We start from the raw sequence: 27,394 nt of genomic DNA on the forward strand, positions 1-27,394 counted from the left end.
AGTAAACAGCTCACCGTCTATTTAGCGACAGGTTCCGCGTGGCAGTGAATACGATCTTTGCATTTCAACTCACGTCGGGAAGTATTCTGAACTATGACTGTGACACATTTTATCCACTGAGCCGGATTCTACAAGCATGGAGTCATGCAGCACCAGTGACAGCACAGAGACGCTGAGTCTCTTGAAAACGGACAGATCACAGCTTCTACCTTTATGGAAACGTGTGTTATACCTGACGTGGGTTTTCTTCGAATGCCTGTTGTTTAGTGGCGGAATGTATGGATGGGCTTCCCTGGTGTATATTCTGAAATATGATGGAATATATGCCGATTTGTGTGATAACGATCCTAACAATTCTTCAGGACACGGTGGAGTCAATGATTCCTGGATTTTCAAAGATGGCGGCATTCAGGACACGGGTGTCGTCTGCCATGCACAGGATAGCGAGTTTGATCTCGTATTCACCATCGCCTCCAGCGCAGGTGCACTGACGTCGCTCTTGACAGGTCATATCAACTTTAAATACGGAACACGTATCACCAGGATATTGTCCATGTAAGATCTCTTTTAAGTTAAACTCACCGTCATATTAGCTCATCGTGACGTCATCTTCTCCTTGACCCAAACAATCCCCAAACAGAGCATTTTGCGTCCACCCTCGGCTTGACTGGGGCTTTGTATGTAAGCCCAGCGGTTATTTCTTATATAACAGCGTTCTCTGCCTCCTCCACAAATATCAATTGTTGTCGTACAGTTCTTTACATGGATATTGGGAACACGGCTGATTGACACTTTGTTGTGCCCAGTCTACCAAGGGACCAGTGAAGATCCGGGTTAGAATATGTCTCCAGCAACCCATCCTTGCCGTAAAAACGACTATGCTGGTCGTTAGAGGCGACAAACGAGATCGGATGATCAATCACTGGATTTTTTGATTTTCTGACTCAATTATTTACAGACCGACGTCTCATAGCTGGAATATTGCTGAGTGCGGCGTTGAACAACAAAACAGTCTTCCAAGGCGCCGCCTGTCACCGATAAGAGCTGCGTCCCTCAGATACACCAGAAACCTATGATCGTGGGTTAGAATTCCAGTTAGCCCCGATTATGTTTTATCAGCACCATACCCGTGCAATTGTTTTCACCAAAGTGGTAAACGTGTAAGACCTGCATTATGGCGTGATTTCCTCCCTATTTAGCTGACACGCCGTGGTATTCATGAACTGGAATAATGTTCAAAGCGGCCAGGTCACTCACCCATATGGATATTACTATTATATGTTAATATTGCTTGGTCTAGATCCTTTGAGGATGGAGTATATCAAAACAACTGGTTATATCATAAGTTGGGCGGTCGGGTAGCCTTGTGGTTAAAGCCTTCGTTCGTCACGCCGAAGACCCTGGTTCGATTCCAGACAAGGGTACAATGTGTGAAGCCCATTTCTGGTGTCCCCCGCCGTGATAAAGATGTAATATTGCTAAAAGCGGCGTAAAACCAAACTCACCCACTCACTGTAATTAGTTTGGGCACTGTATTGAAGGGAGGTTGGAATTGGACTGTATCATTTCTTTTTCAACAGTATAATCACAGCCACCTCCCTTCAAAATACATGTAACATTGGTCACGAACCTCCCCCTGTCCTAAAATAGAGAATGTATTACTAGTCACTGCATAATATGCAATATGCAATATTAATGTATTTAAACAAATACAACTTATTTTTTAGGATACTGTCTCGGAGCCATTTGTAGCGTGTGCTTGGCTTAGTTGCGTAAGTGATTGTGAGTTCCGCTAGGGACGCTTATCCCAGGCAACGGCGCGATTAGCAATACGTAACGCTAATACGAAAACCTTTCAACCCGGGATATAGGTCACATCAATCTCGATAGTACAGTTGGCTCTAGAAATACGATAAGCAAACAGCTCACCGTCTATTTAGCGACAGGTTCCGCGTGGCAGTGAAGACGATCTTTGCATTTCAACTCACGTCGGGAAGTATTCTGAACCATGACTGTGACACATTTTATCCACTGAGCCGGATTCTACAAGCATGGACTCCCGCAGCACCATGGACAGCACAGAGACGCTGAGTCTCTTGAAAACGGACAGATCACAGCTTCTACCTTTATGGAAACGTGTGTTATACCTGACGTGGGTTTTCTTCGAATGCCTGTTGTTTTGTGGCGTAATGTATGGATGGGCTTCCCTGGTGTATATTCTGAAATATGATGGAATATATGCCGATTTGTGTGATAACGATCCTAACAATTCTTCAGGACACGGTGGAGTCAATGATTCCTGGATTTTCAAAGATGGCGGCATTCAGGACACGGGTGTCGTCTGCCATGCTCAGGATAGCGAGTTTGATCTCGTATTCACCATCGCCTCCAGCGCAGGTGCACTGACGTCGCTCTTGACAGGTCACATCAACTTTAAATACGGAACACGTATCACCAGGATATTGTCCATGTAAGATCTCTTTTAAGTTAAACTCACCGTCATTTTTAGCTCATAGTGACGTCATCTTCTCCTTGGGGGCCACGGGGGGCCCAGTCTCTAAGGCGCCGCGATTCGCTGTGCAGAGTTGCGTCCCTTGGGCACGCCAGAAACCTATGACTGTGGGTTCGAATCCCGGTTCGACCCGAATATGTTTCTAGGTTTGTCAGCACCATACCCGTGCTCGTAGGTTTCACCGAAGTGTTATTGATATATGGGAACAGTATAATATATGTATATTATATGTATATTATATGTATATTGCATGTTCCCAAGGTAATACACAAACGCGTCCAAAATAAACCGAAGTAGACTAGAACGTATCCATGAATTGGAACAAGCTGGCTTCATGACAGCTTTCACGAGACTTTAGGTTTGACTGTTTTCTGGTAAAGTTTGGATTGTGCGTCGGTGGTATTGGCAAGTCTTTCAAAAGCAAGTTCACACACAACCGTAACCAGGTTTCGGGCACTCCTTTTCACGATAAAACAAGATAACGAGATTGGTGGGTCGATGTGTTTTCAACGAAGAACCTGCATATTTGACCTGTTAAATGTAGCACCAAATCTCCACGTAGCACAGCTCTAAACACGCCATTTCTATCTCCATACTGCCATGATGAAGAGTGAAGCGGTTTCGGTTGATTTCCAAACTCTATTTCACTTTTGGCTTTCCTACCTGAGTTAACATGCCGTAATGTAGCCTAAATACAATTCTGATTTTTGTGTGTGATACAGCCGAAAACCTATTCTGACATGCCGGTATATAGTTGAAATGCTATTATAACATGCCGTGTAAAGCTGAAATAATATTCTATCATGCCATGATATAATTGAAATACTCTTCTAACCTGCCGTTATATAACTGAAATACTCTTATGACATGCCGAGATTTAGCTGAAATACTATTCTATTATGCCATGATATAATTGAAATACTCTTCTAACCTGCCGTTATATAACTGAAATACTCTTATGACATGCCGAGATTTAGCTCAAATACTATTCTATTATGCCATGATATAACTGAAATACTCCTCTAACCTGCCGTGATATAACTGAAATACTATTCTGACATGCTATTATATAACTGAAACACTAGTTTGACATGCCATGATATAGCTGAAATACCATTCTAACATTTACGTGGCGTCATTTAACAATTCCTGATGTCTTTTCGTCATTTGAACCGTAACGATTTAAATTGAAATCGATTTTTCAGATTTCGAAAATATGACACGAAACACAACAAGCGTAGTTTTTATTAAAAAAATAATGTTCGAATTCTTATTACCCGACATAATTGGAACGTTTAAGGGACGGTTAGAATCACCCACCCATTGAATAACCATGGCGGGTATGATGTAGACCGGTGCTGACCCCCATCGTCTCACGGGACAAGTTACGCCAGAGCCGACTTGTGCAGACTGGTGTAACTCCTATACTTTAACATAGACTTACACATACATGATCCAGTGGTGGGTTTCAATCTCCTTAACGATTATAAATTCGTAAATTGTATGGGTGATCAGGCAGTTAATAATGAAGGTGGAGGTGTGGTGAGGTGAGGTGAAATTGGGTTTAACGTCGCGTCCAAGATTATTGCACTTATATAGCGACGTGCATGCACGTGTGTGTGTGTGTGTGTGTGTGTGTGTGTGTGTGTGTGTGGCTGCTTGTACTAGTCCGGACTGATGCCGATTTATAGTGCTAGCCCACTGAGATACCATGCCGCAGTTTAACATGAATACCCCACTCAGACACAGTATACTGACTCCGAGACGACCAGTCCTTGCTTTAGCCCCTTAATGCCGAGCGCCAGACAGGGTAACAACAAGTAACATCTTTTAACGTATTTTGGTATGACGCGGCCGGGGATCCAACCCCGGACTTTCCGCTCTCCGGGCGGACGCTCTACCACTAGACCATAATGAAGACGGAAAACATCATACCTTACTTATCTGGTGGTATGTGTTTAACAAAATTACCGTACGCGAATTGCCAATAAGCTCCTTCTTTTACCAAAGAGATGTATCCGCGCTTGTTATAAATAGTTGTAGGGTTAAGATCGCGATGTGCATGTGGGTTCTGATGAAGCTGTTTGCGTACCATGTTACCAGAGCTAAGTCTCTTATCTGACACCTTTCGGAGGACAGCAGACTCCTAACCAACTTTTAAAGTCGTATGACAGTGATGTTATAGGGCAAGGTCGTTCTGTCGGTTATGTTATCATCGCGTCCGTGTAGATTGACCTTAAATGCATTTTCTTCAACTTTCCGAGTTATTACGTCACATGGACATTACGGAGTACATGTATGCATGGTTGCACACAAGATCCGTCTTCCTGGACTTACGCCGTGTCTTAGGCCACTGGATAAATACTGAGGGATCGACCATTTTATATCCTGGTGGAAAAGGGAGGGGCAGGGCAGTGTTATGTCCCTTAGGCATGCAAGGATCTGCTGATCATGGGTACGTACCCCGGACTCGTTGTGATTATGAACATTGGTTCGTCAGCAACATACACATTCTTGCGGATCTCACCATGTGGTAAACGTCTTCTTTGGGCCGTCCTCCCATAATAAAATGAGACGCCTTGATATAAATGAAGTATTGTTAAACTCATTCCATCAGCTAATAACACGACCTTGAATAACAACGTATATAAGGCAAGGGTAGAGGTAAGGTCAACTTGTGATAAATTACACCCGGATTATCACATATTTGACGTTTCAGGCAAACAGGTCTTTCAGTGATGGCCAGGCAAATATTTATGTAGCGATCTCGCCTGACAATCCGACACGGGACATGACATCTTTGTTTGTGGAGTACTGTACAAGGTATACACGATGTTAAGGCGTTTGTTGCAAGAAGGTCATTTATCATTGGGTGTTAGTTACTCAGTCCTTCGTTTAAAAGAATGTCTTTACCGTATCTTGTTGAAGTCTTTGAGTAAGTCAAAAGCTTTAAGACCGCCTCCGTGGTCTTGTGGTAGAGCGTCCGCCCGGAGAGCGGAAGGTTCGGGGTTCGATCCCCGGCCGCGTCATACCAAAAGACGTTAAAAGATATGTTACTTGTTGTTACCCTGTCCGGCATTAAGGGGCTAACACAAGGACTGGTCGCTCGGAGTCAGTATACTGTGTCTGAGTGGGGTATTCATGTTAAACTGCGGCATGGTATCTCAGTGAGCTAGCACTATAAATCGGCATCGGTCCGGACTAGTACAAGCAGCCAAACACACACACACGTGCATGCACGTCGCTATATAAGTGCAATAATCTTGGACGCCACGTTAAACCCAATTTCACCTCACCTCACCTCAAAAGCTTTAAAGGTGTGTTAGTAAGGTTAACGCCACTTGTAGCGACATCCAACAATATGACGGCGAAAGACACCAGAAATTGGTTTCACACATAGGCATCTCTTTTCTGTTCTATTTGCACAGTGTAATCGTGTGGAAAATCAAACCCATGCCATCGACGTGACGAGCAAACGCTTTAACCACTAGGCTACCCGACCGCCCGAACAACTTAGAAATTAGAGGAGTTTCTATATGTGTTAGCTTAATACATTTTCTTATTCGCAGATGACATCTTTCGTAAAGGTATTTTCTGAAGTAATATTTAATGTATGTATGTCGATCAATCTGATTTTATAAATGCTGTAAATATTGTGTGTTTAGTTGCCCTGGATAGACATGTTTAGTTGCCCTGGATAGACATGTTAGTTGCCCTGGATAGCCATGTTTAGTTAGCCTGGATAGCCATGTTTAGTTGCCCTGGATAGACATGTTGGTTTTTAGTTATTCGGGTGAATGTTGGCGTTATCCATTATATCTTTATGCATACAAAAGAGTTATTGGTTATTGGATAAGTTTGATGCTTCAGGCAGGAAGTAATGGTAAAATTAATTGGGTCTCAAAATGTAAATCTTTATTGTTCAGTTTGGGTTTTGGCTCTGTATGGGAAAACCAGTGTATAAGTCATCCTCATTCGTTTTTGTCAGAATTTATGTCGCGTCTGAAATGTAGTTATTGACAGGATTGGCATAGTCTTCAGGAAAAGGGTAGTCAATCTTTCTCTTATTCTCTATTCAAGGTATCGTTAGGTACATAGTTGTATCTTAGCTGTGTGACCGTCAGTAAATTGAGAGTGGCGCTAGCTCTGTTTAGATGTTTTTCGTATCAGCTGTGTGTTGAAACTGGGAGATACGCTAATGTCCCACGTGACAGAAGACTATGTTGTGTTTGTAATGCTGGGTATGTGGAGGACGAGTATCATGTTTTGTTTGTTTGCTCCGGTTATAACACGTTACGGGTGGATCACTTACCACAGAAATATGGTGAATATCCGACCAAACAAAGATTTAACTGATTGTAAATTAATTAAACGTCTAGCTATCTATGTCTATCAAGCGATGTTACTTCGTAGAACATTATTGTCAGAACAATAGGATTTGTGTACATCACCTCCATTGTAATACAAATGTAACTATAGGCCGATGGCCTACACTTACGGAATAAACCGAATTGAATAGTTACTCAGGTTAGACATGTAGGACAAGTTACCCTGGATAGACATGCTAGTGTTTAGTTAGCCTGGATAGGCATGTTTAGTTAGCCTGGATAGACATGTTATTTGCCCTAGATAGACATGTTTTGTTAGCCTGGATAGACATGTTATTTGCCCTAGATAGACATGTTTTGTTAGCCTGGATAGACATGTATATTTGCCCTGGATAGACATGTTTAGTTAGCCTGGCTAGTCATGTTTAGTTGCCCTGGATAGACGTGTTTAGTTAGCCTGGATAGACATGTTATTTGCCCTAGATAGACATGTTTTGTTAGCCTGGATAGACATGTATATTTGCCCTGGATAGACATGTTTAGTTAGCCTGGCTAGTCATGTTTAGTTGCCCTGGATAGACGTGTTTAGTTAGCCTGGATAGACATGTTTAGTTAGCCTGGATTGACATGTTTTGTTAGCCTGGATAGACATGTATATTTGCCCTGGATTGACATGTTTAGTTAGCCTGGATAGACATGTTATTTGCCCTGGATAGACATGTTTAGTTAACCTGGATAGAAATGCTAGTGTTTAGTTAGCCTGGATAGACATGTTTTGTAAGCCTGGATAGACATGTTTAGTTAGCCTGGATAGACATTTGTAGTTGCCCTGGATAGACATGTTTAGTTAGCCTGGATAGCCATGTTTAGTTGCCCTGGATAGACATGATTTGTTGCCCTGGATAGACATGTTTAGTTGCCCTGGATAGCTATGTTTTGTTGCCCTGGATAGACATGTTTAGTTGCCCTGGATGGGACATGTTTAGTTGCCCTGGATAGCCATCTTTAGTTAGCCTGGATAGACATGTATATTTGCCCTGCATAGACATGCTAGTGTTTAGTTGCCCTGGATAGACATGTTTAGTTGCCCTGGATAGACATGTTTAGTTAGCCTGGATAGACATGTTATTTGTCCTGGATAGACATGTTTTGTTAGCCGGGATAGACATGTTTATGTGCCGTGGATAGACATGTTTAGTTGTCCTTGATAGACATGTTTAGTAGGCCTGGATAGACACATTAGAGTTTAGTTACCCTAGTGATCTGTTTGTTTATGTAAGGGTTTATCCAACTTCAATCTCATTAAAATCGTTCTGACCTGACCCGTAAAGGGATGTCCTCAATCTTTGTTTAGCGGTAGCGAGAACTAAGATCTGATTTTTATGAGATTGATTCAACTTGGTATCTGTTTCAGAGTTCTGTTTATGTCGGGATCCCTCTTGCTGGCATTTGAGAGCAAAGGTAGGCATATGTTATAGCAGCTTATGTATTGAATAATAACAGCTTCTGCACTGTTATGTCAGCTTGTCCACTATGCTACAGCAGCTTGTACACTGTGTTATTTCGGCTGACACACTGTTTTATGGCATCTCGCTGTGCAGAGTTGCGTTCCTTGTCAGCACCATACCCGTGCTCGTGGGTTTCACCGAGGTTCTAAACGTCTAAGACCTGTGCACTTCGGGCTTTCTTTCCACAATCTTCCCGGGGCAAGGGCGTAGCTGGCTATTAAACTCAAGCTTCCATCCTTGCCGAACAAGGCTGGAATTTCCAGGCAGGATTTGCGCGCCCCCCGAGGCTATTGCCTGTTATGTACTTTCTATGTCCCTCCTATGGACCAATCAGATTCCATTTCACATATCCCTTGCATTTTCTTCAAACAAAATGGCGGCGCCCAGTCAAGACGATCTGATCGATAATCAAAATCTATTTAAGAAAGAAAGAACCATGAGGTGCGCAGCCCCGTGTGGTTTATTCTCCCTGCAGTGCATTACTGTACGACAAACAACGACCACGAGTCGTTTATTGCTTATAGGAGATATCAACATTATGTACATCCACTTAAAGGACGTTGATTAAGTGTAAATTCTTTAACGATATTTATCCGTATTTAAATAATGATGACCCCCTCAATAAAATCTGACCTCGGCAATGTCGGACAAGGCCATTTTAGGCACAGGTGGTATTTCCCGCATATTCTCACAATCCTAATGTCGATTACCTGTACCTTATCTCTAAATATCTCTACTGCCTTAGTATGCGATCGTTCAGCTTTCGAGTTTATCTCCGTTGCCAAGCTACATCTATGGGGAACAACTCACTTGATACTCCCTAGTTAAAAATAAAGTCCTCCAATATACGACGTCATCAAGTTTCGAGCGCATGTTCGAATCTCCAGAAATGACGTCATGATAGAACAACGTTTTATCGTGAAATAAACCACGCCTCGCTCTTCATTGTTCTTTGCGATTTAATGCGTAGGTATCTATAAATTGTAATAAAATGGGTCTTACCCCGCGAAGCACATCAAATCACTTAAGCACCTTCATTAAAAACATCAAAAGATTTTCAAAATATCTGTCGACGCCCAGTTGACGGTACATATGCTTTGCAAATCCTTTCAGTCGACCGAAATCTACACGTTAAAAATCCAGGTTGTTTACCAACCGGATGTCCAGGGCCCACTTGCACAAAGTAATCTTAGCACTTAGATGATCGTAACTCCCATACTTAAACATAGGCTTACGATAGTCTTAGCACTAAGATCGCTTTGTGCAAGTGGACCCAGTTCGTTACGCGATTACGCGCACCATGCTTAGGCTCGTTAGTCCAGCCTTGTTCGGCAAGGGTGGAAGGTGAACTTTTATAGTCAGTTAACTCTCTTGCCTCGGGAATATGCAAGCTGACACGCCGTGATATAACTTGAATACCGCACTCACTCACTCACTCACTATACACAGTTTTATCAACTTATGCAATTGTGTTATATCAGTTTACACTGTGTTATATCAACTGTATAATTATTCACATTGTTATGTCAGCTTATACACTACGTATATCGGTTTATTGTATTTCTTTGGGGCGGTAGGGTAGCCTAGTGGTGATTACCCTCATGTGTACAATGTGTGAAGCCCATTTCTGATGTACCCCGCAGGGATATTGCTGGAATATTGCTAAAAGCGGCGTAAAACCAATTCAATCACTAATTATGGTGTTTCATTAGATACTACACTGTTACATTTGCTCATGCACACGAGCTTCTAAACAGTGTTGCAGCTGGCAGTACGCTGCGTACATTGATCAGCTCAAGACTACCCCAGTATCTATTCGTTGATCTTTGTTAAAGGTAAATTTACTGCTTCAAACAAAACATGTTTTCTCTGAAACGAAGAGCCGTTCAGTTTATGTATGTTTTCACGTTTGTGTGTGTGTGTCTGTGTGTGTGTGCGTCTGTACTGAACCAAAATTTAAAAATGTCCAGTAATTAATCAGTGTACTCTTATAATAAAATGACTGAATTATTTCAACTCAACTGCTCTGTTCTATTGTCAGAACTGCCCTGGCTTGTCTTCCCTGGGCTCACGCTGCTAGGTATAGGTGGCATACCGCTGTTGGTGACCAGTACACAGGTAAGGGATATCACTGCTTGGAGGCATACCGCTGTTGGTGACCAGTACACAGGTAAGGGATATCACTGCTTGGAGGCATACCGCTGTTGGTGACCAGTACACAGGTAAGAGATATCACTGCTTGGAGGCATACCGCTGTTGGTGACCAGTACACAGGTAAGGGATATCACTGCTTGGAGGCATACCGCTGTTGGTGACCAGTACACAGGTAAGGGATATCACTGCTTGGAGGCATACCGCTGTTGGTGACCAGTACACAGGTAAGAGATATCACTGCTTGGAGGCATACCGCTGTTGGTGACCAGTACACAGGTAAGGGATATCACTGCTTGGAGGCATACCGCTGTTGGTGACCAGTACACAGGTAAGGGATATCACTGCTTCGAGGCATACCGCTGTTGGTGACCAGTACACAGGTAAGGGAATATATCTGCTTGAAGGCATACCGCTGTTGGTGACCAGTACACAGGTAAGGGATATCACTGCTTGGAGGCATACCGCTGTTGGTGACCAGTACACAGGTAAGGGAATATCACTGCTTGAAGGCATACCGCTGTTGGTGACGAGTACACAGGTAAGGGAATATCACTGCTTGGAGGCATACCGCTGTTGGTGACCAGTACACAGGTAAGGGAATATCACTGCTTGGAGGTATACCGCTGTTGGTGACCAGTACACAGGTAAGGGAATATATCTGCTTGAAGGCATACCACTGTTGGTGACCAGTACACAGGTAAGGGATATCACTGCTTGGAGGCATACCTCTGTTGGTGACCAGTACACAGGTAAGGGAATATATCTGCTTGAAGGCATACCGCTGTTGGTGACCAGTACACAGGTAAGGGAATATCACTGCTTGGAGGCATACTGCTGTTGGTGACCAGTACACAGGTAAGGGAATATCACTGCTTGAAGGCATACTGCTGTTGTTGAGGAGTACACAGGTAAGGGAATATATCTGCTTGAAGGCATACCGCTGTTGGTGACCAGTACACAGGTAGGGAATATCACTGCTTGGAGGCATACTGCTGTTGGTGACCAGTACACAGGTAAGAGAATGTCACTGCTTGGAGGAATACCGCTGTTGGTGACCAGTACACAGGTAAGGGAATATCACTGCTTGGAGGCATACCGCTGTTGGTGACCAGTACACAGGTAAGGGAATATATCTGCTTGAAGGCATACCGCTGTTGGTGACCAGTACACAGGTAAGAGAATGTCACTGCTTGGAGGCATACCGCTGTTGGTGACCAGTACACAGGTCAGGGAATATCACTGCTTGGAGGCATACCGCTGTTGGTGACCAGTACACAGGTAGGGAATATCACTGCTTGAAGGCATACCGCTGTTGGTGACCAGTACAAAGGTGAGGGAATATCACTGCTTGGAGGCATACTGCTGTTGGTGACCAGTACACAGGTAAAGGAATATCACTGCTTGGAGGCATACCGCTGTTGGTGACCAGTACACAGGTAAGGGAATATCACTGCTTGAAGGCATACCGCTGTTGGTGAGGAGTACACAGGTAAGGGAATATCACTGCTAGGAGGCATACCGCTGTTGGTGACCAGTACACAGGTAAGGGAATATATCTGCTTGAAGGCATACCGCTGTTGGTGACCAGTACACAGGTAGGGAATATCACTGCTTGGAGGCATACTGCTGTTGGTGACCAGTACACAGGTAAGAGAATATCACTGCTTGTAGGCATACCGCTGTTGGTGACCAGTACACAGGTAAGGGAATATCACTGCTTGGAGGCATACCGCTGTTGGTGACCAGTACACAGGTAAGAGAATGACACTGCTTGGAGGCATACCGCTGTTGGTGACCAGTACACAGGTAAGGAATATCACTGCTTGGAGGCATACCGCTGTTGGTGACGAGTACACAGGTAAGGGAATATCACTGCTTGGAGGCATACCGCTGTTGGTGACGAGTACACAGGTAAGGGAATATCACTGCTTGGAGGCATACCGCTGTTGGTGACCAGACATTGGTCATAACGCCAATCACTGGTTTGTCTGGCATGTTGCTGTCTGCCCCCTAGAAAATAGTCGTTAAAATATTTACCCCTCCCTAGAAACACTCGATTCCTCAGTCGGGAACAATATGTGGGGCTTATTCCAGACGCCATATGCAGTAAATCCCTGAACAGAAGCGTCTACTCAAAACTTGTATACAAAGAACATCATTCATAAGATTGTCGTACATTCAATTTCGTGTTACACGGCTGATTTCAATTAAATACGGTCTAAAAGGTTTCACTCTATGTGTAATTCTGTGTGCTGTTACATTGTCGCTAGTTAAGATACTGTCACAGCTCTGTTTTCTTTGTCAGATCTCCAACCTGTTTCCCAGGCACAGTTCTGCGGTTGTTGGTTTGCTCAACGGAGCCTTCGATGCTTCAGCCGGCGTCCTTCTGGTTGTCAAGGTACAGCTTCCATCAGAATTCTAGGGCGACGCAGGGTAGATGGGATTGCCAAGAGGGATAGACTCACTCACTCATTCACTCGTTCACTCACTTGTTAATGCCCCAATTTCACTACGAGTAAATACGTCGTATTAATTGTATTTTATTCTTTGCGATCGTCATGCATTCGTACATGCATTTGGCATATTCGTAGCTTAGTCGTAGGTGATTCTTATAATTCGTGCATGATCCGTACCTGGATCTTGTAATTCGTACATGTTTCTTAACCCATTCCTGGCATTCTTCATATTTTTTCAACCCGACTAGCCACGAGTTTCCGTAAATCCGTCGTACGTTTGTCGTAACTGCTTCATACCTCCTACCGATTCTCCACGAAAGTTTGCATTGATGGCCGAATCATCACGAATTTCGAAATTTCCGATTCGGGCAGATTCGGGATATTCGTGGTTGTAGTGAAAGGGGGGCATTACGCGCACGTACGCACGCACTCACTCACTCACTCCTACGTGTTTCATCCATCCGCGTGTCAGTTTCAGCTGGTTGTGGGTACGAGACCTCTATGACCATTGGTGTGGTAGCATCATACGGCTGCCTGCAGGTTTCCCCCAAGGTTAAGTTGACCTCAGATATATCTGTATCTGTGTTTATTAGTATAAAGTTACATGAAGGGTGAGGTCCTGTGTTCCAGATAGCGTTTGACAATGGCATCTCCCGCAAGAACTGCTTCCTGTTCCTTACCGGCCTCAACGTCACCGTTCTCGTCAGCACTTTCATCATCTACCCCCGCTGGTTCATCAAGAAACAGAAACCCTATAAGAAAGGCGACCCCGGTAAGGGCTTGACCATTTAAATTTGATATCCTTGGGGGAGGGTTGTGTGTGTATTAGTGGCACTACCAAATACGAATACCACCAGGTATCATCGTCATCATCACCATCATCATTCTTGACCGCCTCTGTGGTCTTGTGGGGCGGTTGTGTAGCCAAGTGGTTAAAGCGTTCGCTCGTCACGCCGAAGACCCGGGTTCGATTCCCGACATGGGTACAGTGTGTGAAGCTCATTTCTGGTGTACCCCGCCGTGATATTGCTGGAGTATTGCTAACAGCGGCGTAAAACCTCACTCACTCACTATGGTCTTGTGGATAGAGCCTCTACCAGGAGAGCTCGGTGCTTTCATCCCCGGCCGCGTCAATGGTCATACCAAAAGACGTTGAAAGATTTGCATAACGTTAGCCTGTCTGGCGAATAAGGGGATAAAACAAGTACAGGTTTGCTTGGAGTCATTAAACTGTGAGTGGGGTGCCCATGTTTTTTGTTTTTTGTGTGTGTTTTTTTGGTGTGTTTTTGTTGTTGTTGTTGTTGTTTTTTGCAGCATTGTACTAGTTTCTCAGTGGGCTAGAACGATAAAACTGGCAATACTCCGTGAAGGCACGTCGCCATATAACGTGCAGTATCCTTGTAGAAGTCGTAGTCATAGTGGTATGCAGTCTTTTTACACCTCCCTCCATCGTGCTCCAGACGACGGAGGCGGTAGTGTCGCTAGTGGCTAAAGCGATCGATTCCCCACATGGTTAAAATGTCTTCAGCCCGTTTCTGGTGACCCCCGGCGTGATATTGCTGGGATAATGCTTGACACAGCCTAAAACCTCACTCACTCACTCACTCACTCACTCACTCACTCACTCACTCACTCACTCACTCACTCACTCACACTCACTCACTCACTCACTCACTCACTCACTCACTCACTCACTCCAGACGACGAGGTGAACGCCAACCAGGTGCCGGAGAAGGAGCTGAGTATTGAAGCGTCCCAGAGCCAGACCAACGTCAAGGAGTCCATGATGTCCCCCATCTTCATCTTCCACCTCGTCTGGTTCAGTATCCTCTTCCTCCACTTCACCTACTTCGTCTCCTCACTCAACTCCTGGCTAAATCACGTGCTGCACAGGGACAGAGAGAAAGGTAACACGATCTCAACTGTCGAGCAAAAGAAAGTATACGCCCATGTTTTATGGTGGCTAAGACTGAGACAAACGAGGACGGGTTACTCGATGGGCGAGAATGGGTAACTCGATTGGCGAGGACGGGTTACTCGATGGTCGAGAACGGGTAACTCAATGGTCGAGAACGGGTTACTCGATGGTCGAGAACGGGTTACTCGATGGTCGAGGACGGGTTACTCGATGGTCGAGGACGGGTCGAGAACGGGTTACTCGATGGTCGAGAACGGGTTACTCGATGGTCGAGGACGGGTTACTCGATGGTCGAGGACGGGTTACTCGATGGTCGAGGACGGGTTACTCGATGGTCGAGAACGGGTAACTCGATGGTCGAGAACGGGTTACTCGATGGTCGAGAACGGGTAACTCGATGGTGAATTATTTGGTTCGGGTATCATCGTAGAGTTTCGGACCTTACGTTTGCATTGTTTCTGCCTAGAACCGTTTTGATAACGTTTGTAATCTTTTGGTCAAATCCGACTTTCAAGTTTTTATTTTCTTTTGCTCGGCAGTTTTGTTCCAGCTGTCGTTTTTTTTGGTGTGCTTTAGCTTCCACTGTCGCGTCCCCCGCGTGCTTTTGTTCGTTCTTTACTGTAAGGTCTCTCGCGTGCTTTAGTTCGTTCTTCACTGTCGCGTCTCTCGCGTGCTTTAGTTCGTTCTTTACTGTAGCGTCTCTCGCGTGCTTTAGTTCGTTATCCACTGTCGCGTCTCTCACGTGCATTAGTTCGTTCTTTACTGTAAGGTCTCTCGCGTGCTTTAGTTCGTTCTTCACAGTCGCGTCTCTCGCGTGCTTTAGTTCGTTATCCACTGTCGGGTCTCTCACGTGCTTTAGTTCGTTCTTTACTGTAAGGTCTCTCGCGTGTTTTAGTTCGTTCTTCACTGTCGCGTCTCTCGCGTGCTTTAGTTCGTTCTTCACTGTCGCGTCTCTCGCGTGCTTTAGTTCGTTATCCACTGTCGCGTCCCCCGCGTGCTTTTGTTCGTTCTTCACTGTCGCGTCTCTCGCGTGCTTTGGTTCGTTCTTTACTGTAGCGTCTCTCGCGTGCTTTAGTTCGTTCTTCACTGTCGCGTCTCTCACGTGCTTTAGTTCGTTCTTTACTGTAAGGTCTCTCGCGTGCTTTAGTTCGTTCTTCACAGTCGCTTCTCTCGCGTGTTTTATATCGTTCTTCAAAGTCGCGTCTCTCACGTGCTTTAGTTCGTTCTTCACTGTCGCGTATCTCGTGTGCTTTAGTTCGTCCTTCACTGTCGCGTCTCTCGCGTGCTTTAGTTCGTTATCCACTGTCGCGTCCCCCGCGTGTTTTTGTTCATTCTTCACTGTCGCGTCTCTCGCGTGCTTTAGTTCGTTCTTTACTGTAGCGTCCCTCGCGTGCTTTAGTTCGTTCTTCACTGTAGCGTCTCTCGCGTGCTTTAGTTCGTTATCCACTGTCGCGTCCCCCGCGTGCTTTTGTTCGTTCTTCACTGTCGCGTCTCTCGCGTGCTTTGGTTCGTTCTTTACTGTAGCGTCTCTCGCGTGCTTTAGTTCATTCTTCACTGTCGCGTCTCTCGCGTGCTTTAGTTCGTTCTTTACTGTAAGGTCTCTCGCGTGCTTTAGTTCGTTCTTCACAGTCGCTTCTCTCGCGTGTTTTATATCGTTCTTCAAAGTCGCGTCTCTCGCGTGCTTTAGTTCGTTCTTCACTGTCGCGTATCTCGTGTGATTTAGTTCGTCCTTCACGTGCTTTAGTTCGTTATCCACTGTCGCGTCCCCCGCGTGTTTTTGTTCATTCTTCACTGTCGCGTCTCTCGCGTGCTTTAGTTCGTTATTTACTGTAGCGTCTCTCGCGTGCTTTAGTTAGTTCTTTAGTGTAGCGTCTCTCGCGTGCTTTAGTTCGTTATCCATTGTCGCGTCTCTCACTTGTTTTGGTTCGTTCTTTACTGTAAGGTCTCTCTCGTGCTTTAGTTCGTTCTTCACAGTCGCTTCTCTAGTGTGTTTTAGTTCGTTCTTCACAGTCGCTTCTCTCGAGTGTTTTAGTTCGTTCTTCACAGTCGCGTCTCTCGCGTGCTTTTGTTCGTTCTTCTCTGTCACGTCTCTCGCGTGCTTTAGTTCGTTATCCACTGTCGCGTCCCCCGCGTGCTTTTGTTCGTTCTTCACTGTCGCGTCTCTCACGTGCTTTAGTTCGTTCTTCACAGTCGCGTCTCTCACGTGCTTTAGTTCGTTCTTCACAGTCGCGTCTCTCGCGTGCTTTAGTTCGTTCTTCACAGTCGCTTCTCTCGCGTGTTTTATATCGTTCTTCACAGTCGCGTCTCTCGTGTGCTTTAGTTCGTTCTTCACTGTCGCGTCTCTCGCGTGCTTTAGTTCGTTCTTTACTGTCGCGTCTCTCGCGTGCTTTAGTTCGTTATCCACTGTCGTGTCTCTCACGTGCTTTAGTTCGTTCTTTACTGTAAGGTCTCTCGCGTGCTTTAGTTCGTTCTTCACTGTCGCGTCTCTCGCGTGCTTTAGTTCGTTCTTTACTGTCGCGTCTCTCGCGTGCTTTAGTTCGTTATCCACTGTCGTGTCTCTCACGTGCTTTAGTTCGTTCTTTACTGTAAGGTCTCTCGCGTGCTTTAGTTCGTTCTTCACAGTCGCTTCTCTAGTGTGTTTTAGTTCGTTCTTCACAGTCGCTTCTCTCGCGTGTTTTAGTTCGTTCTTCACAGTCGCGTCTCTCGCGTGCTTTTGTTCGTTCTTCTCTGTCACGTCTCTCGCGTGCTTTAGTTCGTTATCCACTGTCGCGTCCCCCGCGTGCTTTTGTTCGTTCTTCACTGTCGCGTCTCTCACGTGCTTTAGTTCGTTCTTCACAGTCGCGTCTCTCACGTGCTTTAGTTCGTTCTTCACTGTCGCGTCTCTCGCGTGCTTTAGTTCGTTCTTCACTGTCGCGTCTCTCGTGTGCTTTAGTTCGTTCTTCACTGTCGCGTTTCTCGCGTGCTTTAGTTCGTTCTTCACTGTCGCGTTTCTCGCGTGCTTTAGTTCGTTCTTCACTGTCGGATCTCTCGTGTGCTGTTGGTTCGTCCTTCACTGTCGGATCCCATATATGCTTAAAACGTCCCCCTGGGGATACTTATCACATTCATAGCTTACGTAACATTTAGTTTCATCTCTCTGAATCAGTCATTCAGGGTGACGTATGTATTACGTTACTCCGTACACGCCAACAGTGTAGAGTGTTCTGGACAACCAAATTACGTCAGACTCTTTATTATGAATGAAATAACCAAAAAACATCCTGAACAATCAAATTACAGCTCTCAGACGCAACGATTCTAAGTGTACAAACTTGGTTTTCAGGTTTAGATGAATTAAGTCATTTTTAGTTGATAATAATAATTATAAAATCTAAACCTAGACTTTCATGTCGCCTTCATCTTCATGTAGATTCTTGGGTGGTCGGGTAGCCTCGTGGTTAAAGCGTTCGCTCGTCACGCCGAAGACTCGGGTTCGATTCCCGACATGGATACAATGTGTGAAGCCCATTTCTGGTGTCCCCCGCCGTGATATTGCTGGAATATTGCTAAAAGCGGCGTAAAACCAAACTCACTCACTCACTCATGTAGATTCTACGAATCTTTCCAAAGTTTTGAACAGATATTCTCTGTATGTGTCCCATTTGGGTAATGAATGACATATCCATGAAGATCCTGATAAGAATAGATCATCAGCAACCCACGCTTGTTATAAGAGGCCACGATCGGATGGTCAGACTCGCTGACTCGGTTGATGCATGTCATCGTATCCCAATTGTGTGGACCCATGCTCTTGATCTCGAGCATGGCCAAGACTCGATTATTTACAGACCACCACCACATAGCTGGATTATGGCTGAGTGTGGCTTTAAACAACAAACAAACAAAATGACTGACCACCTACCATATATATATTTATATATGTTACTGGCTGGTTAATTATAATGAGACATACATAAGTTTCCAGCGTCACTTTGTGTAAACATCCAACACGTGTATATTACATAATGGAGAAGTCATGATGTCCTGTTGGTTCTGGAAGGGGCTGATTGATTCTACTTCCAGAACCAACAAACTCAAGTGATTTCTCCGATTTAAACCATGTTATGTTTGATATATAATTTCTTATAATTTTGCATGATGACCTATAGTTTTTAAAGAACGGCGAGGGAATTCTGGCTCAGAATCAACTGCAACAATAGTATGACGTCATCATAATGGCTTGAGGTGAATGACCGAGGATGTACTATGGTTGTCATTGATGTTGCAGTGAGCTACTACACCAACGTGCACCTCTACTCCCTCATGCCCGCCATCATCGTCGCCTGGTTGGCGGGACTCGTCTTCGATGGCGCGAAGAGGTTCTACAGAGGTGAGGTCTGGGAACGCGGTATGTTTATATACTATTCAACTTTGGACTGGGGCTTCCTGATATTTCTTGATATTCCGAAATGTCCAAATGAAACGTTGAATGGTATGTCCTGAGAGACACAGATATGTTTAAGAGGCACAAAGCGACTAGTGAGCGCCACGCATACGTGTTGGGGACGATCTAACTGCATCTTCCGGAGACATAGGCGTTAACTGACTATAAAAGTCCAGTTTCCACCCTTGCCGAACTAGGCTGGAATTTACAGGCTCGATCGTAGCGCCACCAGTGGCCATTACGAGTTGTGTCCCTTCTATGTCCCTCCTATTGACCAATCAGATTCCATCTCTCATATCGCTTGCTTTTGCTTCTAACAAAACGGCGAAACGGCCAAGTCAAGACGATCCGATCGATAATCAAGATCTATATTGTAATAAAACGGGTCTTACCCCTCGATGTGCATCGAATCACGCGAGCACCTTGATTAAACACATGAAAAGATTGTCAAAATAGCTGTGGACGTCCAGTTTAGGGTACACATGCTTGCAAATCCTGCAGTCGACCGAAATCTACACGTTCAAATGTTGTTTGCGAACCGGATGTCTAGTTCGTTACGCGATTTTGAGTTGACAATGCATAGACTCCTTAGTCCAGCCCAAATGTAACTCCATAGTTCGGCAAGGGTGGAAACTGGACTTTTATAGTCTGTTAACGCCCTTGCCTCGGGAAGATGATCCCGCAAATGTAGATGCAGGTACTTTATTTCCCGATGTGGAAGATGTGATAAGTCTAATTCAGTAAAATCTCCTCTGTGGTCTTATGCAGTCTCAAAGTCGTTGTGTCGAAGGGAGCCTGGATTATAACGTTGTATATTCCCGTAAAATCTCTTTGACAAGCTCTCCATCGAGGCATGTCGTTTAATACGTCGGTTCCGGGTAAATTGAATGTACACCTTAGCAGAAATAAGCTATACACTTTGAATTTGTTGAAACAACCTTTGAACACAGAGAATGAAGACTAAAAACAGTGGACAGTAAGTATGTGCGCATGTTATTGAATATTTTGTTTCACAAATCTTTCACCGTTTCTCTTACTATTTTTTCGTGACCCGAATAATGCCGTGACAGGTGATGCCGAATGAAATCGTTAAATGACGAACGATGACGTATGATATCGGTAAGTGACGAATGATGCTGAATGATAACAGTAATTTACTGTTCATGACGAATTATACCAGTAAGTGACGACTGATGATGAACGATATCGGTAAGTGACGAGGGGTGCCGAATGGTATCGGAAATTGACGAGCGGTAAAGAAAGATGTCGGTTTGCTGCGGATAATGGTGACAAATTATATTGGTAAGTGACGAGTGATGCCGAATGATATCGGTAAGTGAAAGTGATGGAGAGATGACGTCAGTAAGTGACGAGTGGTGACGAATGTGACTTGTTTCAGATGATCTGAGGCCACTTCGGGGAAAGATAAGGGCATCGGTTGTACCCCTCACGATGACGTCAATAAGTGCAGTGCTCGTGTCGCTGTTGATGTTGTCTCCAGAAGAAAGTGTGTTGTATGTGACGTTCATCGCCGTCATGGTTTTTAGGGCGTTCCTCTACGCTACTGCATCGTCATTCCTCATCGCCGTGTAGGTATCTCACCAAACGCATTACCGCCCATCGTGTTCCTCCATTCGTGACGACATTAATTCCAATTTGTTAAAAAGCAAATGATATAAGATTTCAAAACAACATGTCCCCATTCATACTAATTTGTAATAACGTGTATTTATTTTGGAATTAATTACAAATAACATGAAACGTCTGATTTTCACTAGATTCCGAATGTATTCACTCAGATGTACCAACTTGTATTAGTTCTTTCAGTAAAATGACGACATTTCAGCTGAGACCAAGTTCGTCATACACTGTTCTGTTTCTAGGAAGTGACGACCAGCGCCAGAAGTAGGACGTTAAAAACAACAAATAAACTAGAGGTAATTTCAAAGTTCTAACAAAGTAACCCTGAGTCGTCTGCTTGTATTTCAGATTTCCACTTGAACAATTCGGAATCCTCTACAGCGCATCTCTGATTAGTGCAGGTGCACTTGCCTTTCTCCAGTATGCCATGTTTATGTGGACGCAGTACAGTGACTTCAACACGGTAACATTCAGATTCAAATGCTTTATTTCTCCAAAGACCACCGACGCTGGTACAAGAGCATATAAACAGTAAAAAAATAAAAAATAATTTAATATCATAGGTACAACAAGATGGCTGTGGGCATAAGGCTTAGAATTCAATACAAATAATACATATTTTCATAGACGCTAACAAGCTCGTTTAGTTTAGTTCTTGATAAAAGACATTTTAATGAACACATTTGACCAAGATAAAAAATTGTGAAAGTCTTTGTTTATCAAAAGCTTGACATCGAAATATATAATGGAATTGATGGAGAGTTATCGAGTGAACATGGAGGTACATTATTCCAGCGGCCAGTCTCGACTGGTAAATTGTGGTTATTGGTACGAAATTTTAAGAGCAGGTAATAAACATATTTTTGTAGATCGAGATATTTTTCAAATAATGACATTTCTTTAAGTAATTTATAATAGAAACCTTTCGAACTCAACAATATTGAACTTCTCCAGGACTGTAAAGAATGATCGATCAATATTCTTTCTACAGACGAGACTAGCCGTTCGGTTTTGTAGTTACATATTATCATATGCTATGAGTTTATTGAACTTTCTAAATTATGCAACCAAGGGTGAATATTGGAATTTACTTAAAGGGGAAGTGTACACGCAAAAATTACTTTCTTTCTTTTTCTAAACAAAACGCAATTTTAGAATTAGTTAGTATCTGTGTTTGAAAATATACACTCATTTTTTTCACAGTGAAAGTAGGAAGCTCACAATAGTGTGAAAATGATATGCCGTTACGAGGCCTTCGTTTTTCGAGCTAAACAGGCCTGAGTTATCTCCCTTAGATTATGACGTAATTGGTGCCAATTCAACTGGGTCCCTGTCTATTCTGAACGCAAAAGATATCAAGTACAAGTTTTCGGTAAAACAACATGGCCTACGACACACTCCGGCGCAGTGGTGACTCAGCATAACACTATGCTGGCTGGCATCTGAGACGCTAGAATCACACACCTGTACCTTCACCACGTGAAGCGGCTCTAACAAAGCATGATGACGTCATAATGTTTATCAATTGGCACCAATGACGTCATATTGCAAGGGGCATAAGCCATGGTGTTTTTGTTATGGAAATAGAACACTTGGTAAATGTGAAAAATATAAATCGTTTTAATGCAAAACATATGTTGATTAATTGTGATATTTTTAAATTTTTGTCTATGACACTTCTAGGTTAACACTTTTATTGTGGAAAAAGTACAAGAAAATTAGGTTCATTTCCGTGTGAACTTGCCCTTTAAGCATCCATTTTAATGAATTAATATATTAGAGTCTTTTGAGAAGATTGTCCATGTCATAATATGTCTATGCCAAAAATACATGATCGGGTGGTCAGACTCGCTGACTTGGTTGATGCATGTCATCGTATCACAATTGTTTGGATCGATTCTCTTGATCTCGACCAAGACTCGATTATTTTGAGACCACCACCACATAGCTGGATTATGGCTGAGTGTGGCTTTAAACAACAAACAAACAAAATGACTGACCACCTACCATATATATATTTATATATGTTACTGGCTGGTTAATTATAATGAGACATACATAAGTTTCCAGGGTCACTTGGTGAAAACATCCAACTCGATTATTTACAGACTGCAGTGATATAGCTGGAATATTGCTGTGTGTGGCATTTAACAACAAACAAATAAACAAACAGTTTATATTCTCAATTAACCCCGTAAGGCTTAGGCGTAAGCTCAGGTTTGTGGATTCGAATCCAGATTCGCCCTGATTATGTTTCTAATTTGTCAGCAAAAAAACTGTGCCTGTGGTTTTCACCAGTTTGGTAAACGTCTATACGTGCACGGATTGGACTCCGTGACTCGGTGGATTGCGCGTCGATGTAGCCGACGGCTTGGATCGCTGCTAAAATATCAATCACTGGATTGTCAGGGCCAGACAAATGTATGTTCATTCCACCATCATATAGCTGGTATATTGCTGAGTGCGACGTTAAACAACAAATAAATGTTAAAGAACCCTACCTGGATGTGTGACTCATTCAATGTATCGTGATAATGTTTCTTTTCCAGGTGAACAAGTTCCTTGCGGGAATGGCGGCCTTCACCTTGGTGCATCCCCTCTATCAATACGTGTCGTGTGCTCGGTCTTCACGGTCAAGGAGACACTACGACAAAATATGATCTCATCAGATACAATGTATCTTAGCAAGTCTTGTAGACCCATCCTAGAGTATCCAGTGTATCATGTCCCCACAGCCTGTTGTGGCAAAAATCGGAGGGGTGATTTTTGGGATCACAACTAAAGATAATAATAATAATAATAATAATAATAATAATAATAATAATAATTGATTTGTAAAGCGCCTAATATCCATCGACAGTTGCTCACTGGCGCTGTGACAAAGTTAAAATGTAATGTCTATGTACATATGCCAACAATCAGGAGATCTATTGAAAAGCTGAGGTGAAGAAGTGGGTTTGGAGGAGAGACTTAAACGTTTCCTTAGAAGCAGAGTTTCTCAGATTCAAAGGCAAAGAGTTCCATAACTGTGGACTGCAAAAGGAGAAGGCACGGTCAGACATAGCGGAAGTAGACAGAGGCTGATACAGTAGAGTTCCACCAGAGGATCGGAGAGCACGCTCTGGAGAGTACAGGGATATAAGATCTTTGAGATAGTCTGGATAGTCGCTATTGTTGAGGCAGTCGTGAGTGATGATACATTTCTTATAGTTTATACGAAAGGAGACTGGAAGCCAATGTAGTGCTTTGAGGAAAGGACTAAAGACTAAAGACTAAAGATAGACTTGTTGGATAAATGCAAATAATTTGCGTTTGCGCAACTCCTTTATGGATCCGCATAAGATCAATACCATGGATCCAGTCGCTACCCCAGAATCGTTTTCATTATTCTCGGTAGGAGTTAGCGGATCATTTAGTAAAGCATATCTGATATATCTGTATCTCGAAAATACATATATTCAGTGAAATCCGAAAGTCCGATAATAATCCCGAATTAAAACATTTTTGTGAATATTTTACAAAATAATACTGTTGTTGCAATTGCCATGGCTCCAACACTGTCTTGGGTATATTTGTGTTCCATGACGTTTTCATTTGCCCAGATCGAAATCTCCTAATCCGGGGGGTAAAACATTGAAGTTGAATCGTTTTAGAAACCTGATTTCTGATTGGCTCAAGCATCCACTCATCATTCATTTTGATTGGGCGGTCAAAGTTCACCTGATGCGACCTTGTTAAGAGGTGTCATCAGATCTTCACGAGTGGGGATGGGGTAGCCTAGTGGTTAAAGCGTTCGCTTGTCACGCTGAAGACCCGGATTCTATTCCCCACGTGTATAATGTGTGAAGCCCATTTCTATTGTCAAAGTAAACACAATTTATGGATAACAACTTCTTTAATACTGTATTGTCCCCAAATGTGATATTGCTAAAAAAAACGCGTAAAACCATACCCAATTACTCACTCACTTCCGAGCAATGGGTCCAGATTATTCACCTTACTAGAATGGCGATATTATACACTGGACACAAGAGGATGTCAGCTCACTGTGGGAGATGCGGTGTAAACCAATCGGCTCCGTCCGTCACGTCTGACAAATTAGTGTCATGTACACACACTTGGATTAATCAAGTGCTGAATTTGTGTTTTCTAACATTTATGATTTTTCAAATCGTTATTTTATTCATACTGATTTAGCAATATAAAATATCCCGGTTCCGAATATATACGTTTGGGAAAATATGTTCTTAACGTGGATATAAAAGTCTCGCGTGGAACCATTATTCATTTTAACTCATAAAACCATTCTCAACTAATACCTCAGTGTCATCGAACTGTAATACTCAAGAATGGTCACATGTTTGCTGCAGTTACCGTACTCCTTCTTCCATCCATCGATTAATATGATCAGGGTTTTTTCTGTATGTCACTACTGAAGTCTACGTGTTGCCCCGTTTGAAAAGTCTGACAATGTGCGATTGTTGGATTTACAACCCATGTATAAATCTCCGATTGGCTATGACTGAAAAAATTGGCTATGACTGAAAAAAATGTTAAATCTATAAATCAGTATCTTCCTAAATATCTTACCTCCAAATACGTTTGGGGTTTTTTCCTGATCGAAAACGGATTTTGGAAAACAAGATGGCGGCCCCAGGAAACCACTGAGTCTACCTTTTTTGTTCAAGACCGCCTCAAAGCTTGTCAATTGACTGACGGACACACCTTATCTTGTAGCGCCTTACAAAAACTGAAATCGACCGATGAACTGTTAAGGGAATATGGTAATCGCAGCTGGTTGAAGTATTAAAGGATTTAGTGTCTGAAGGATCCGTTAGAAAAGCCTCCGCTCGTTGTCCTACCGTGAAAAACGTCACCTTTATTAGAGACGCGAAGACGAAGGTTTCAAATACGAAGTGATGTAAGTGGTGGAGGGATGGCCACGGAATGTGAGCGACATGCATAATGCATGTGTGGTCAGACGGTTTTGTTTCTTCGGGAAATGGTTTGAAATCCAGAAATAACTGATTGTTTGTTGATTGTCGGTTCTAGTTCAGATTGGCACCGATTGTGATCCGTGTCCTGTCACCACTGTACGCCTGCGTTTATACTGCTTCTCGGGGCGGTGTGGTAGCCTAGTGGTTAAAGCGTTCGCTCGTCACGCCGAAGACCCGGGTTATATTCCCGACATGGGTACAATGTGTGAAGTCCATTTCTGGTGTCCCCCGCCGTGATATTGCTGGAATATTGCTAAAAGCGGCGTAAAACCATACTCACTCACTTGATCTGCTTCTGGGATGGCGGTCCATGCAACTACAATATACGACTTAAAATAAGTTAAAAAACACCTATTCCTTCTTATTACTGTTACAGTAGTAAATATGTCATGGTATGACCGATTAACGGTATTAATATGAATCAAGTGAGTGAGTTGGGTTAACGCCGCTTTAATCAGTATTACAGTTATTTAGAAATAAAATCCAACTCACTCACTCCTACTGATTCCTGGGTATTCTGTGTTAGAGTTGGTCTACAACAACCTATGCTTGTCGTAAAGGCGACTTACTGGAGCAGGTGATCAGGTTCGGTGACCTGGTTGATAGAGTGTCATCGTACCCTGACGGCGTGAATCGTGGCTCATAATATCAATCATTGGTTTGTTAATGTCTGTTGAGAAATGTAAATCAAAAGAATATAACCAAACTGTCTTAATTATATGTGTTTATTTGCCATCACATTTTTATACAGTCAGGATCTCCAGATGAGTGAGTGAGTACGACGCTGAAAGTACTATGCAGGCTAATGGAGCATACATTTGATGTCTAATGTAGCGTTGGGGATTAAACGAAGTTTGTTCAGAAACATGCGCCCCCCCCCAAAAAAAAAAGAATCTAAAAAATATATAAATAAATAAAATATATATACATTTATATAAATTAAAAAATAGATAAAAATAAAATAAATTAATTAATATAATAAATCAAATGGATGCTCCCTAACAACGGCAGCGAGCCAAGAAAAGGTTGCACAAACTACCCATGTTGAAAAGGGAACCTGTGTGTTGGGGATGACGAGCGAAAGTGTCCCACCATACGCTTTAAATGCCTTGGAATGCATGGTGCTTATGATAGATGACATATATGAATGTATTGTTTTGTTCATGTTATGGTGACATCAAGAATTTCAATATCTACCTCGATAAATATATGTATTTACCTGATATTAGTGTGTGTATTGTTTTATTTTGTTATGCTGTTAGTTATGAAATTTCTGATACACACAGCATTTATCTGAAAATATAAACTCGAATGAAATGGTACTTTTTGTGGGGACTTTGTTCAGTCTGCCCAATTGACACAATGCAAGAAAACACATTGTATTTGTAACATGCAATTACATAGCACTAAAAGCCAGGTGAAAACTGCTCTTGGATGCTTGTAGCATGATAGACAAT

At 43.2% G+C, this 27,394-nt stretch overlaps 1 protein-coding gene across 2 annotated transcripts; it reads left to right on the forward strand.

Annotated features, from left to right (window-relative positions):
* On the forward strand, window positions 1–27,160 carry LOC124122356 (equilibrative nucleobase transporter 1-like). Of its 2 annotated transcripts, none has more exons than XM_048396926.1 (10): window positions 1–555; window positions 8,255–8,301; window positions 10,390–10,466; window positions 12,808–12,900; window positions 13,589–13,730; window positions 14,659–14,865; window positions 19,144–19,245; window positions 20,699–20,888; window positions 21,289–21,403; window positions 23,490–27,160. In XM_048396926.1, the coding sequence occupies exons 1-10, from the start codon at window positions 137–139 to the stop codon at window positions 23,598–23,600; spliced, it is 1,503 nt and encodes a 500-aa protein (XP_048252883.1). In that variant the 5' UTR covers window positions 1–136; the 3' UTR covers window positions 23,601–27,160. The 2 variants fall into 2 exon arrangements, with proteins under 2 accessions (XP_048252883.1, XP_048252882.1); XM_048396925.1 differs by lacking the exon at window positions 1–555 and adding an exon at window positions 1,911–2,470.
* Window positions 27,161–27,394: the final 234 nt, after the last annotated feature.

This window comes from Haliotis rufescens, unplaced genomic scaffold, assembly GCF_023055435.1.
Source record: "Haliotis rufescens isolate VD_foot unplaced genomic scaffold, xgHalRufe1.0.p SCAF_16, whole genome shotgun sequence".
Taxonomy (NCBI): domain Eukaryota; kingdom Metazoa; phylum Mollusca; class Gastropoda; order Lepetellida; family Haliotidae; genus Haliotis; species Haliotis rufescens.